The sequence below is a fragment of the Centruroides sculpturatus genome, unplaced genomic scaffold, assembly GCF_000671375.1.
Source record: "Centruroides sculpturatus isolate CEXI.00-Female unplaced genomic scaffold, Cexi_2.0 scaffold394, whole genome shotgun sequence".
Lineage (NCBI taxonomy): Eukaryota > Metazoa > Arthropoda > Arachnida > Scorpiones > Buthidae > Centruroides > Centruroides sculpturatus.
This window is the reverse complement of record NW_019384594.1, coordinates 419,441-435,390: the sequence shown is the minus strand read 5'-3', so window position 1 is coordinate 435,390 and position 15,950 is coordinate 419,441. Positions and strand designations below refer to the sequence as shown.

At 27.3% G+C, this 15,950-nt stretch overlaps 1 protein-coding gene across 1 annotated transcript in view; it reads right to left on the bottom strand.

Annotated features, from left to right (window-relative positions):
* LOC111624819 overlaps positions 1 to 15,950 on the bottom strand; it is a 73,413-nt gene that overhangs the window by 37,012 nt on the left and 20,451 nt on the right. Inside the window, exons 3-9 of the mRNA XM_023367773.1 lie at positions 12,666 to 12,732; positions 12,181 to 12,256; positions 9,092 to 9,187; positions 8,792 to 8,867; positions 7,689 to 7,872; positions 6,474 to 6,540; positions 3,821 to 3,887 (exon numbers count right to left, since the gene is read on the bottom strand). Of these exons, the coding sequence (XP_023223541.1) occupies positions 3,821 to 3,887; positions 6,474 to 6,540; positions 7,689 to 7,872; positions 8,792 to 8,867; positions 9,092 to 9,187; positions 12,181 to 12,256; positions 12,666 to 12,732 (633 nt within the window). The remainder of the gene's footprint in view (positions 1 to 3,820; positions 3,888 to 6,473; positions 6,541 to 7,688; positions 7,873 to 8,791; positions 8,868 to 9,091; positions 9,188 to 12,180; positions 12,257 to 12,665; positions 12,733 to 15,950) is intronic.

Genomic DNA, 15,950 nt, shown 5'->3' with positions numbered 1-15,950 from the left:
TTCAGAGTTTAATTGAGTTTAACAATAATATGACAGGTAAAATATTTTAGATGGACTGGTTGAAGTGTTCCAGGATACTATGAAATGATAAGATATTGATTAAATCAAGGTTGCAGGATGCACAGTGCTGATCAAGAAGATAATTTTGGAGTTGAACCTCAATGAGTAGAGGTTTAGACAGAGTTATATTAGGACACATTTATGTGAGTGACTGAAATTAGTAAAGATGTATGATTGAGAGCAATATTCAGACAGACTTTGAATGTACCATGAATGATGTATACACTGCCGGCCCGAACAAACTCAGCGCCCTAGGCAAATGAATTTGACGTCGCCCCATTTTAAAAAATTGAAGACCGTTAATCATGATTTAATATGTAGCACACAATATTGCGATCGTGAGACTACGGCGCTACTTTCAAAATGGTCTTCATGTGTTGACCCATGAGACTCACGTGTCAACACATAAGAAAGGATTATGATCAAAATCATTTATTTTTTCATTATTTATTATAATTTATGCATGTACTTTTGCCATGCTGCCTCCCAAATTCAAGTGCCCTAGGCCATCACCTAGTTCACCTATATGAAAGGGCCAGCCCTAAATGTATATAAAGTGACAAAGTGATTCTGTCTTTAGTAGTTGACTGGGTTATGGTGTTATCGATGATTAGGAATGAATAGGGTTCCAGTAAGTCTAAGACTTTAATAAAATATCAAGAGTGATACTAAATTGTTTCAGTATGATGTTAATTAAAAAGTACCAATTGAGAGAATGAGGGTTGTTGATTTCAAAGATAAGATTTTTTAAAGTAGCAAGGTTCATGCTGCAAATGGAGTTTGAACTATTTTTTAATCTTTTAATGAAGTTAAGGATTTGTTTCAATAGGACTGATTAAAATATGGTCCTACGAAGTTTGATCCTTATAATGCACCTGGACACCAAGCAGTCAAGTTTGAATAGTTTGCAAATAAAAATGCATTGAATTTGCTCTGTTTCAAATGCAGGGAGAGTATATGAAAGAGAGCTGAAGGCACTACAATTGAATAGTCTAAAAATGACTTTAGGATCAAGTTTTTCATTTTTTTTGCAAAACAAAGAAGATATTAGGAATAATCATAGTACAATGGTTGATAATTTTCATAAGATGTTATTAAAAGCTAAATATACTGAAGATGTAGATGCCTAAATATTTAAATAAGGAACAATATCCAGGTTGATGGGACTTAAGAAAAATTAATCATTTTTCCTCACTCTAGGACCACTCCTGAAGATCCTGATTTTGATTTCATTATTGAAATTAAATTGTTTATTGTTTAATTATTAGAATAAATATATTTTTGACAATATCTCTTATAATAATAAAACAGAACAGATAGTCATTAAACTATTTCAAACAAAAATATGATTAGATACAAAAATAGATATGCACCTCATGATATAGATAAATGATGTCCATAAAGATACTAAGTTCTAAAAAAATTTTTGTAATCAAATTTTGATAAACCTTAAACTTAAATTGAGTTGAAAGAGTTTAACACTTAGAAAATGTAATGCCAGTAAATCTTTTTAAAAACAAAATTTCAGAAAATCAAATACCATTCAACTGAATATTGTAGGTGGAAATAATATATAAGAAATTGTGCCAAGAATATTGTTCTTTTCACAGTTTACCACTAACAATTATGATTCAATATAAGCTTTACATTCCTTACTCATCAATATTTAGAAAAAATATTTAATTAATAAAAAAATGTAAGGCTCAATTATTAATATTTTAACAGTTTTGGTTTTCTCATAATCATGGAATATTTGTAGTGATATTATTTATTTGTGCAACAAAATATATAAAAAAACTAAAAAGTCTCAAATTCTGCTTTATTGAAAAACAGAATCTCAGATATATATTTCTAAACTTTTATTTTTCAGTCTTTTGAAAAATGATAAAGAAATTTAAAAAGATACATTAATAAAATTCTATTTTCTAATAAAGCAGGATTTAAGCAATTTTTAAAAATTGGAGATTCCTTTAAGAACTAAAGGAAAAATTAATTTGGAATTTAAAATTTTCATTCATTTCTTGACTATATAATGTATTTTACTATATATATACATATATATATGTTTAATGATCGCTTCAGGTCTTTACTACTGGTAACATCTCTATTCAATTGATTTTAGACATGTTGAGACAAAANAGTTTACCACTAACAATTATGATTCAATATAAGCTTTACATTCCTTACTCATCAATATTTAGAAAAAATATTTAATTAATAAAAAAATGTAAGGCTCAATTATTAATATTTTAACAGTTTTGGTTTTCTCATAATCATGGAATATTTGTAGTGATATTATTTATTTGTGCAACAAAATATATAAAAAAACTAAAAAGTCTCAAATTCTGCTTTATTGAAAAACAGAATCTCAGATATATATTTCTAAACTTTTATTTTTCAGTCTTTTGAAAAATGATAAAGAAATTTAAAAAGATACATTAATAAAATTCTATTTTCTAATAAAGCAGGATTTAAGCAATTTTTAAAAATTGGAGATTCCTTTAAGAACTAAAGGAAAAATTAATTTGGAATTTAAAATTTTCATTCATTTCTTGACTATATAATGTATTTTATGTAAAAATATATTATATAAACAGAATAATTTACACACTTTACAGTAAAAGTGTGAAATAATACTTTCCATAAAACACTTTCTGAATAATATTAATATTTAAAATCAATTCAACAATAATAATTTTATTTTCATAATATTTGTCTTTGATATAAGAAAAATTGAGTTTTCTATTTTGTATTTTAATCTCTATAAATTCATGAAAGTGTATTTTTTTATACAATATTCAATAAAATGTTCTATATCATATTATTTATACAGGGTGTCCCAAAATAAGCTTCCGTACCTAGCAAAAATAAATGTTTTTATATGAAAACCCATTTTTATTTATATATGCTCTACATGACTACCATTGTGTTGAAAACACATTTCAATGCATGTCCTCCACGACTGAAGAACACATTCAAGCACAGTATGCTTGTAATGGTGTTGGTGATATGTTGTTTGAGATGATTTATGTTTTGTATCTTTTTCTGATACACCTTCATGACTATAAAATGCCCCAAAGGCAAAAATCAAGTGGGGTAAGGACTGCGGATCTGGAAGGCCACTCCACAGGACCATGCCGACCAATCCACGCACCTGGAAACTGCTGATCTAAAAATATGTATGGAAATAATACACACCTCAGAAAAACCTTTAACCGATGCGAAATAAGAATTAATAGTACAAACATTTTCAGACCCCTCCTGGGTCCTTCTTCAAGTAAAAACGAATATTAAATACGAATATTTTTCATATTTAATAACTTTTCAAACGATTTTTACCTGAAGAAGGACCCAGGAGGGGTCTGAAAACGTTTGTACTATTAATTCTTATTTCACATCGGTTAAAGGTTTTTCTGAGGTGTGTATTATTTAAGTTAAATCCGATGTGCAGGTGATAATTATTATGTATGGAAATTTATGGGACACCCTGCATTATTGAATAGAAAGCTAAAAAGAAGTTAATTTAAGTTATATATAAATTTTTCTAAAATTTATTAATATAAGTGGTTATTTCAAAAATTTAAAATAACTAGTGACTTTTTTATCCAAAGAATGCTTTACATTTTACTTTTCATGTTTGGATTGTAATCATTACAATTTTAGTTAGCTTATACAACAAAAATTTTTTTCTACTTAATTATTTGTGTTAATTATAAACAACAATCAACATTAAATTAGTTTTAAAATTTAAAATATTTACCCTCAAATATTCTTAATAAAACATCAATTTTCTCTGCTGGATAACTTGCCAAAATTGTTTTCACACTCTGAAAAACGATTCATTGTATATTTATTGAGATTACAGGAAAATAAAACAAAAATTATCCATGAAAAATAATAAGTTATGAAATTAATTGTACAAACATTTAAATGAAATTTTTAGATTTACAATTAATATTATAATAAATAATAACAAGTCAGTAATAGAATTAAACTTCCATACTATAAAGTTCTACATTATAAATTTCTCTGGAATATTGAAAATGTACAGTACCAGATGTATCTTGAAAGCAATTCTAATGTTGTTCTCAAAGAGAAATCATTCTTATATAAATATTTATAGTAGTTTATATTTTATGTATTTTTAAAAAAATGCATTTGTAATTTCTCTTTAATATCCAAACAGTTACATTTAGACATAATGAACTTCAGTGCATTAAACTCATTCTACAGGGGTCCACAACTCCAAGGGGTCTGTGAGCTTGGATTGGAAAAAATTCTCATTATCTTTTTTCTCTCTAACCTCTTACTGAAATCTAACATTTCCTACACTTATGAATGCATGCAATAAATGATAGTAGTATCAGCTATATATGTAGTCACCAATAAAAACAACAGCTATTTTTATATCATACTAGCAGATGAGCCTGGCATTGCTTGGGAAAAAGCATTGATAGCAAAGATTAAGATTATTAGACTATAGCTGATATTACTCATTTTATCGAGTGCAAGAATGTCCCTTCTCTTCTGAGACTAAGTAGAAAATTTTTAGATATCTGCTTACCACACCGGGATAATGATAATTAAGACTCACTGCAACCACTAACCAGTGCATAGTACCACTAAGTGATGAATAAACATTTTTGTAACTCTTTCTGGGTTTTTCCTCAGGTTTACTAAATTCTAAAAATAAGCTGGATCTTCCAGAATCATTCATAAATATAAATTCAAACATAAAATTGAACATTTTAAGATGAAGAGTTTGAATAAAGCAAACTTATGCGCATGCACTCTTCATGTCAACTTTATATATGAAATGCTCACATACACGTGCACCACCTATCATAGGATAAATGTACTATGCCAGAAACCTTTGCGGGAGTGTATTAAACAACTTCCCATGAAACTTTGGGATAAATGGAATCGGATAAATGGTGTAGTAATGCATGAAGGACAGACAGAGAGACATACATTCATTTTTATATATATAGATTATAGTTGCATTTCTCTAAAATTGACATGAAAATTGAACCGTGGATCCATAATCCTTTTCTTTCTGATATAAACTGTATTGCAGATGCTGACTTAACAAAAAATGAACTTATTGATCTTAGGACAAAAAACTTACTACAGTTGGAGTTTAACTCAAAATGCCTTGGAGAATTCTGGTGTTCCCTAAGAGAAGCCTATCCTTGTCTTGTAAAACAAGCTATGGAAACTTTGTTTTCATTTGCAATAATATATCTTTGAGAATCGGGATTTTCAATACTTGTAATAATAAAAACAAAAAGTTGAAATTGATTTGATGTCCAACATAACAATCATGTTGCCTTGTCAAATACCACACCACAGTTCGATGTTCTGATTAAATATAAACAACAACAATCTTCACACTGATATATCTTAAAAAAAATATAATTTAACTTTAGCTTTCCTACATTTTAAATATATTGTATTATTATTATTTAATATGTGAAGAAAGAATCATTATATTTTTTATTTTGGTTGCTATATTTCAATAAAACTAGATTCCTTTAAAGTTTATGTTTTGCATTTAAAAATATTTTTCTGAAAAAGGATCTGTGACCTTCACCTGACTGGCAAAGAGGTCCATAGAACAAAAAAGGTTAAGAACCCCTGCTCTATACTATTTATGATTAAACACTGTTTAACTGTGGTGTGTATTAAAGAATTTAAAGAAATATATTTAACATTGCTACTGTGTGGTACTCTTTACAATGGTGTCTGGCTGGCAATAGTTACAGAAATAAGTTAGTTACTAAATTGGTTAAGATACTATCAAAACAGAAACTAAAATTGTTTTATTCATTCAATTTTAATATCTATATAATAAACTTTTGAAACTTTATTAAATAGGGACCATTGTACATAAAAAAGAAACTGGTACATAGAATAAATTTAAGAATTGATAAAAGCTTCATATAAACAAAAAATTCAACTATTATATTTCCTGGTCTTAATTTATAATCTAACTACATTAATATAGTATTAAAATTTATTCATAGACATTAAAATTATATGAATAAGAAATGAATGCTTATCCATATAATTCAAAGATGATCATAAAAATACATGAAATTTTTTCTATGTATTTTCCCCAAATATTTTAAAAATCTATAAAGCACACTATTTGTCAAATTCATTTTTTAAATATTATTGTTAAATAAATTATTTATTGAAATTCTGTAAACCATTACCAAGAAAAATGATTAAAACATTATGTAATTTAAATATTATAATAAATATAAAATTTAAACATTGTGTAATGTAAAAATAATTTATCTATAAATAAATTTATTATAATTTAATCCTTTATTACACACTATATATATCTTTCTTACAATCATGACAAAGTTTAAATCATATTATACTGTATTTGAAATAGATTTTACCTCTTCTTTGCTGTTAAATTTTTCAGGATCTGCACCATGAGATATTAACAGTGTTACTACATCAATTCTATAAATAAAATTATTTTATTAAATATATCTGCTGTAGACTTTATAAATTATGTGACTTCATATAACTATATGTAATTACATTGGGATTATAATAATTATTAAAATTATGACTTAATATCTTTCTCTACTATTTAAAACTGGTACATATAAACCATAAAATAACATTCCTTTAATACTTTAAATCTCCAGCACAGTAATTTAATATCTTAAAGTCCAATTTAAGGTATCTAAGGTGTGTTATTTTATGGATGGACTTAAGTGGTTAAATGATTGACAATCAGTTCATATTATCATTAAATGATATAAAACTAAGTATTGATAGAAATATTAATAAGTAGCAATAATTCTTTCAATCTTTGACATTCTAATAAAGTATGAAAATATTAAATATTTATTATTGATGGTTAAAAAATGCTCATTTAGAAAGAATTCTAAATCAGAATAATCAAAATAAATATTTTAAATAATATAACAAATAAAATTAATTTGTAAAAGTCATTAATTATATATCAGAAGCAAAGTTATTCTTAAATGTAGTAAAATTAAAATTAAAATAACAAATAAATGTTATTTATAATGTTACAATTAATTTTCAGTAATTAAATTATTGTGTATATGCACTGTAGTGTGTTAAATAAAATGCATATTTCATACTACTGGTTTGGTCACTGAATATATAACATTTAGTGCCTTATCCAATAGTTTGTAATATATTGTACATCATTATTTCTTGAATATAAATATATTATTTTTTAAACTTAATTATTAAATAACTATATGTATAATTAAATGTAAATGTGTATATAAGATCTTTTCATGTTAGTATATGTATATTTTTACTTTTTGAAAAATATTTTCTTAATTTTTGAATATAAATTAGAAAAAATTATTTTATAATGCCATCATTTAAAAGATGAAAGTATATATTTTATGACCTCATAATTTTTTTGTAAATGATTTTATAATACTATTGGTATCTATACAATTTAAATTTGTTTTTAATGAATGTCTTGCTACTAAATCCAATTTTTATTTCATAACTTCATACATTTACAAAACAACGTCATTTATACCTTGTGGCCATATATATCTTAATTACAAAATTTTCTCTTAATTTTTCTGTAAACAAAGAAAAGCAAAGTTTACCTAAGAAACCTGCATGCTTCATGGAGTCCACAAGAATTGTGATATGGATCTTCTATATCAGGATCTATACCATAATCTAACATAAGACGAACAACATCTTTATGACCTCTGATACAGGAATCAATAAATGCTCTACTTGATGTACGAAATGCAGGTTCATGATCCAACAGCAAGGCAACTGCATCTGTAAAATTTAATTGATGAATTTACTCCATTATCTAATGCCAATCTTTATTTTGCAATAATTTCAAAATATAATTAAAAATTTCTGACTAATATTAATTAAGAACTAATATGTGAGGTCTGAATGCACCACTTTTTATTTCTGTTTTATTTCTTGTTTATTGTTGTAGAAAGATTAAACAAAGAGAATATTGTTAATGTTACACTGTTAGAAATATTTTACATTTCTAACAGTGTAAAAATGAGAAAAAAAATGTTGTTGTTAAGAGGAATACAGTTCAAATGAGTTAAAAGATAGGTCTAATCATCTCGGACACATCATTCATACTTTTTCCTGCAGCAACACTTTAATATATGGATATTTTCAACCACATTTAGGGGGCCTGTACAGGTTTTAATATTGACCAAATCAAATGTCTAACAAAATAAAAGTTTTGAACAACTTTCCTGTTCTATTGATGTCAGAGGACCTTTGAAAATAGATATCTCCCAACCATATACATATGTAGATAGAATTACATAAATAACAAAATCAATTAATTAAATAAATCCATATTATATAATTCTAATTAATCACAGTAAATTAAATTATCATCAGTATTTAAGTGTTAAATATTGTATAAATATTGTCATTGACATACATAACACTAAATTGTACAAAAAAAAAACATGTTAATTCTCAAATTTTGAAGATAAGAATGAATCAATAAAATAGTTTTTGCCTCAGCAATTGGTTTAAGTTAATTCTTTATTGTTAAAAATGAATATAGTCATTTGTAATTTTTATTTACATCTGAAATTATTAAGATGATTAATTACAATTCATAGGTAATGAAATGAGAGGAATTATATATATTTCTATTGTTAATATTATAAAAACAAATTTATTTTATGACTAAATGGAAATTTCAACACATTACCTATGCGACCATACTGTGCAGACAGATCAAACGGAGTAGCTCCATCTTTATTTTTAGCTAATAAATCTGGTTGAGCCTACAAAGAAATTCTATTATTAATAGTATTATTTTCATTATTACAGTACACATTAATATAGAAAACAAAAATTATCTTTCTCACTCAGAAAAGAATATTGACTTATTCAGTATATAGAATAAAATCAATAAGTTATAAAATAATTAATTTCAGAATATATTATTTTATTAGTGTTATAATTATATTTAATATTTAAGTTTATTATTAAAATTTAGTCATCTTACCCTCAATAATTTCAAAAGAATGAACTTAGTTCCTGGTATACAGTTTTGGCAAGCAATATGGACTGGTGTATTTCTATCATGGTTGAAAGTATCTACCTATAAATCAAGAAATTTTAACAGTCAATAAAAAATATACAATACAATAACATTTTATTTAACTGTTAGGATAAATCCTTGTAGAAGGGAAGATTCAGAGTTTAATTGAGTTTAACAATAATATGACAGGTAAAATATTTTAGATGGACTGGTTGAAGTGTTCCAGGATACTATGAAATGATAAGATATTGATTAAATCAAGGTTGCAGGATGCACAGTGCTGATCAAGAAGATAATTTTGGAGTTGAACCTCAATGAGTAGAGGTTTAGACAGAGTTATATTAGGACACATTTATGTGAGTGACTGAAATTAGTAAAGATGTATGATTGAGAGCAATATTCAGACAGACTTTGAATGTACCATGAATGATGTATACACTGCCGGCCCGAACAAACTCAGCGCCCTAGGCAAATGAATTTGACGTCGCCCCATTTTAAAAAATTGAAGACCGTTAATCATGATTTAATATGTAGCACACAATATTGCGATCGTGAGACTACGGCGCTACTTTCAAAATGGTCTTCATGTGTTGACCCATGAGACTCACGTGTCAACACATAAGAAAGGATTATGATCAAAATCATTTATTTTTTCATTATTTATTATAATTTATGCATGTACTTTTGCCATGCTGCCTCCCAAATTCAAGTGCCCTAGGCCATCACCTAGTTCACCTATATGAAAGGGCCAGCCCTAAATGTATATAAAGTGACAAAGTGATTCTGTCTTTAGTAGTTGACTGGGTTATGGTGTTATCGATGATTAGGAATGAATAGGGTTCCAGTAAGTCTAAGACTTTAATAAAATATCAAGAGTGATACTAAATTGTTTCAGTATGATGTTAATTAAAAAGTACCAATTGAGAGAATGAGGGTTGTTGATTTCAAAGATAAGATTTTTTAAAGTAGCAAGGTTCATGCTGCAAATGGAGTTTGAACTATTTTTTAATCTTTTAATGAAGTTAAGGATTTGTTTCAATAGGACTGATTAAAATATGGTCCTACGAAGTTTGATCCTTATAATGCACCTGGACACCAAGCAGTCAAGTTTGAATAGTTTGCAAATAAAAATGCATTGAATTTGCTCTGTTTCAAATGCAGGGAGAGTATATGAAAGAGAGCTGAAGGCACTACAATTGAATAGTCTAAAAATGACTTTAGGATCAAGTTTTTCATTTTTTTTGCAAAACAAAGAAGATATTAGGAATAATCATAGTACAATGGTTGATAATTTTCATAAGATGTTATTAAAAGCTAAATATACTGAAGATGTAGATGCCTAAATATTTAAATAAGGAACAATATCCAGGTTGATGGGACTTAAGAAAAATTAATCATTTTTCCTCACTCTAGGACCACTCCTGAAGATCCTGATTTTGATTTCATTATTGAAATTAAATTGTTTATTGTTTAATTATTAGAATAAATATATTTTTGACAATATCTCTTATAATAATAAAACAGAACAGATAGTCATTAAACTATTTCAAACAAAAATATGATTAGATACAAAAATAGATATGCCTAATAGTATTTGTTATTGTTGATACATGATATTATGTTATCATTAAAACAATACCAGATAAAAATAAAATCTAACTAAAAATATAAAAATATTGTTTAAATAAAATTTTTGTATTCTAACGGATATGCATAAAATTGCAAGTTTAGAATTCTAAAATCATGTCTCAATTTCTGTTTGAACTGGATTTTTAAAATTTTTAAATATGTAAATGATTTTCCATAAAATCTATTTACTATTTCATAAAGCAAGTATACAAGATACTTTGATATTATACAAATGCTTTATTCAAAAACTACAAAGTAAAATAAATATAGAGAAAATAAAAAAGTAATAATTAAAAATACATACAATGGGTGATTGGTTAACGAACAAATCAGATAACAAACACTTTCGCGAAAGTTTTTATGTTTGGACAACGAACACATGATCGGATAATGAACACCTCACAGAACAAACACAGAAGAAGCAACATAAAATAATGAATACCGATTGGTCTTTCCTTGTCTTTGAGCAACAATTCGAAACTTTTCGGAGTGCGGGAGACATCAACATTGACGCTCAACCCGATACATACCGACCGGATAGTATTCCTCCAAACTTTGAAATTCTCCCTTGAAATTCCAGCCTTTTATTTTTCTGACAAAAACAATTCTTTTATGTATTTGCGAGACTGTCAGGTAGGCACTCATTAAGTTTTGCATCTGTTTTTCTTTTCGAAAGGTGAGAGTGGGCAGAAGATGCCTAATGTTGCTGGCAGTATGGAATGAACAGGTCTACAGTAGGCTGAAGTTCAATCTTATTTAAGAAAGATACTGTATAATCAAGAAGATTCAAGCTGCTAAAGGAGTAACAAAAATCACATCTGAGAAATAAAGAACATCAAAGAGTTCATAATGGAACCTAAAACGAATCTGATGACAGAATAACGCGAAGAAATTTGGCAAGATATGTTTTCTTCTGAAAAAGAGGATTAATGACAATATCTGCTATTAAAGATCTTTTGAAGAAGTGGGAGGATATCAGAACAACAGTCTTAGAATGGCATCCAAACCAAGTTGAGTCTTGGGGATTTCTACAATTACAATGCTATTAATTACTTCTGAAAAATCCTGAAGAAGAGAGAAAAGCAATCGACATTAGACAGATTCTTTAATCCTTTCAAACAGAAAAAACATGACTAATAAAAATGCAAGACTGTATATGTACGTATTTTTATTATTACATATGAATAAACGTAGTAAGAAAGTATATAATTTTTATTTTTGGGGGTCTCCAGGATGAATTAATTAAATTCCCATTAAAACCTATGGTAAATTAATAATCGGTTAACAAACAATTTGGATAGCAAACAAAGTCTTGGAACGGATTATGTTCGTTAATCGACCATCCACTGTATTCTAAAAATTAACCAATCATTCTTATATTATATTATAATAAATTCTGCACATTTTAAATTAGTAATACTCACTTCAGCTCCACATTGAAGCAGCAATTCAATCATATCAGATCTCCCATTGAAAGTTGCTACATGTAATGCAGTGTTTCTTAAATAAACAAAAAAACAGGAATATTGAAAAATAAATATTTGCATTTTTTAAATCATATGAATAAAAAAATATAAGTACAGTATATACAAAAAGAAATAAGCATTTTTGAAATATTACAAGCAATTAGAGAGTATAAACTTAAATATACATAAGTAAACAAAGATCATTTTGTACTCCATCACTTCCTATAAGTAAGAACTATTGTTTTTAAAATATACTTAAACTTTTAACCATTTATACTCTTAATCTGTAGAAGTAAAACAATGAAGAAAACATAATATTTTATTAAAAAAATACATGAAGGGTCTATTAATTCTTTTAACATATTAACAATCATTAAATGTTAAATTTTATATTTCTTTATCTAGTCCAGATTATAATTATAATGAACAAATTTTTTTCTTACCCTTTGTTATCTCTAGCATTGACATCTGCATTAAAGTGAATAAGGAGCATAGCAAGTTCTCGATTACCTAAAATTAAAAAAGTGTAAATATATATATACATATTTTACAAAATTCTATGCATGTTTATAATCCATTGAAATATTACTGTCATTTAAATATGCAAAATATTCACAAATATATTGAATATTTGCTGGTATTATGATAATAAACAAATACATATGCAGATTTTGTACATAATGTACTGTACATATGCAGATTTTGATACGATAGTATTTAAAACATTTAAGTCTATGTGTTTCTTTACTATATTCAGAATTTGAATATGGATTTCTATGCATTTGGAGCTAGAACTATTTAAAATGACTAAGACACCTTTGTTTTTGTTTTTGCCGAAAACATTTGTGGGCAAACAAATGTTTTCGGCCTTCTTCAGGCACACTATGGTCTGTACCTAAAGAAGGCCTATTAAGAAGGCCAAAAACGTTTGTAATCAGTGTTTAAACTGCTAGAAACAAAGTGAGAAAGGTTTTGTCTTAGTCATTTGAATATGGATTAATTCCATAAAGTTTATCTATTATTCTGTAAATTCTCTCATTTCCTCACAGAATTGACTGCAATATGTGAATGCCTAGAATTCTCCTTATTTAAAGATGTATTAAAATGCAATAAAAATATAAAACATTTATACAAGAAAAAAAATTACTTCCATCAGATGAGATTAAGATTCAATCTCAATGCAACATATTAATGAAATGTCAGATAATTAAAGTAACTCCAGTATACTACATTCTATTTAAATATTTCTTGTGCTTGGTAGATATTCTATTGATATATACTGTATTTCCTCAAATAAACTCTAGTGATTTATTTTTAAAACCTATGTATTCATTGCGATTTTTGAGGCCATGGTTTATCATTTTATAATAAAAAATGAATAAGTAAAAATTGAAAGAAATATCTTAATTTACAGTTATTACTGCAACATTTAAAATTACTATTTTCATAGTTAACTCAATTCAGCATCTTCTGATTTGGTTGTCATATTATAATTTGTGTTTATTTTGATGATGTCAGAATCAGGATCTTGACTACAAACTTCTGGTTCTAACTCATCATCAACTCAGTCAGATGGATCGAATCTAAGAAAGTTACCTCCTAGATTCAATTCTGGGTCTCCAGAGCAATAGGCTGACATTTTAACTCATCCATCTGACTTAGTGAAAAAATATGCAGGAATTTTTCAGTTGTGGTTTGTCCCAGATATGTTGAGCTCGTGACTAAACCTGCAATGGGCTTAAAAAAAGATGTTATACTCACAGAGCAAAAGAAACAAAAAAAGAAAAAATTGTCACTTTAAATTGCATTGTCCTATAAGTTCAATACTTTAACATGTTTTACAAAGTTTATTTTTAATAGATTCTTTATTCCCAGGGGCTTATTCAAAGTTTGGGGTTTATTTGAATAATAGGGTTTTTATCAAGGAAATACGGTATATATTTTTTTTACAATAGATTATTATTTTTTACTTTTTTATAGTCTTTAAAATACTTTTGAGTTCTTAAATAGTGATATTTATAACCTTTTGCAATCTTTTATAGTATATGCATGAAAACAATCTCAAAATAATTAAGAGAGAAATGTTTAAGAATAATGTCATTAATTTTAAATTTCATTTTTATAATACCTTGCATGTAAATATTACATAATATTGATATAAATGTTTTGTTTATAATTAAATATAAGTTAACACAGTTGAAGAAGAATTAGAGACCGAGCCAAAATTTTGATAGTGGATTTCTCATGAAAAAAATTCCTTTTATATATACATGTTACTGTGAAAGACCGAAATTAGAAAATGTCGATATTCTCTGGTAAATGTCAACACACAAAATATGTCAGTGAAAGACCGATATCTGGCAAATGTCGAGATTCTCCAGTGAATGTCAGCATTCACACAGTCATCTTGTGTATGTATGAAATATTTGCTAAATATCATTATTTCTCACTTACACCAGCAAATGTCAGTCATACTAAATACGGAACCTGTTACCGGTGTAATTTTGCGTGAAAAAATCTTCCTTTCACAAACGTTTGAGCTGTCGAGATAGTTCTTCTTCAGGTAGAGAAAAAATTCCGACGGAACACTTCAAAAAATGGAATGTAGATATTTAAATAAAAACCGAATCTAAAATATTTTAGATTCCATTCTGTATTTAGTATTTCATCCCTGGTGTCAGAGTGAAGTGAATTTACTTAAATGTCATTCAGCATGCACTGATGGTGAATGTTAAATAAAAGTATTTTTATTATGTTAAGACAAAAATGCAACTTTTTAATATGTCAAAATAGGAGAAAGCTTAAGTAACAGTGCATGTAAATAAACTGTTAAATAAACCTAAAACGAACAGCACATTCTTAATCAGAAAAGAAAGATAATATGCAATAGTAAACTTACACATATATTATGTGATTAACGTTATACAATCTTATTTATTGCAACAACTTAAACTGTTATGACACTTTGAATTTCACAAAAGTCCCTTGCTTTTACAACTGCATTTATTTGTGGAAAACTTTGTTTTGCACAAATATTTCTTGAGAAGAAATCTCATCTATGGAAAGTAACTTTTCTTTAGAAATTATGAACTGATTGCATGTATAAAGCTGCTTGAGGGTACCTTTTTTGTTTGCTAATTTATAAAAGTCTGAGTCTTCTATTCCAAGAACAACTGCCAACACATTTTGGGCATCTGTACGGCTGAGGTCGACATCATGGACTTGTATTCATACGGTATCACCAATTTGAGCAGGAGGAAATTTTCTTTTTGAGGTTTGTAACATTTTTGTTGCTTGCAATAGAAGATTCGCTTTTGTGGCCGGTTTTTTTATAGAAATAACTTTGTGTTGTTCAGTCAGGGCTTGAAATGAAGATGTGATAGGTTGCAGCTCCTCTTTAATATTTTCATTTGGAATATGGTATTCGTTATGGGTACTGCTCGTATTTTCTTCAAAAGTGTTAACAATTTCTTTGAGCTTTTCTTCAGTTTCAATATTTGCGATTTGTTCGCCAGACAAAGATGACAATGCTATGCCTCTTTTTGGTTTAAACGCCAAACATGGCTTCGTAAGGACTTTGGCGTATTCCTTCATGATATGTAGTGTTCTTGGCAAATTGTACAAAGGGCAAACCATCTGACCATCTATTTGTATCATTATCATTCATCCATGCAGTTAACATATTCTGTATATCCTGATTGGCCCTTTCAACTGAGTCTTGTGTTTGA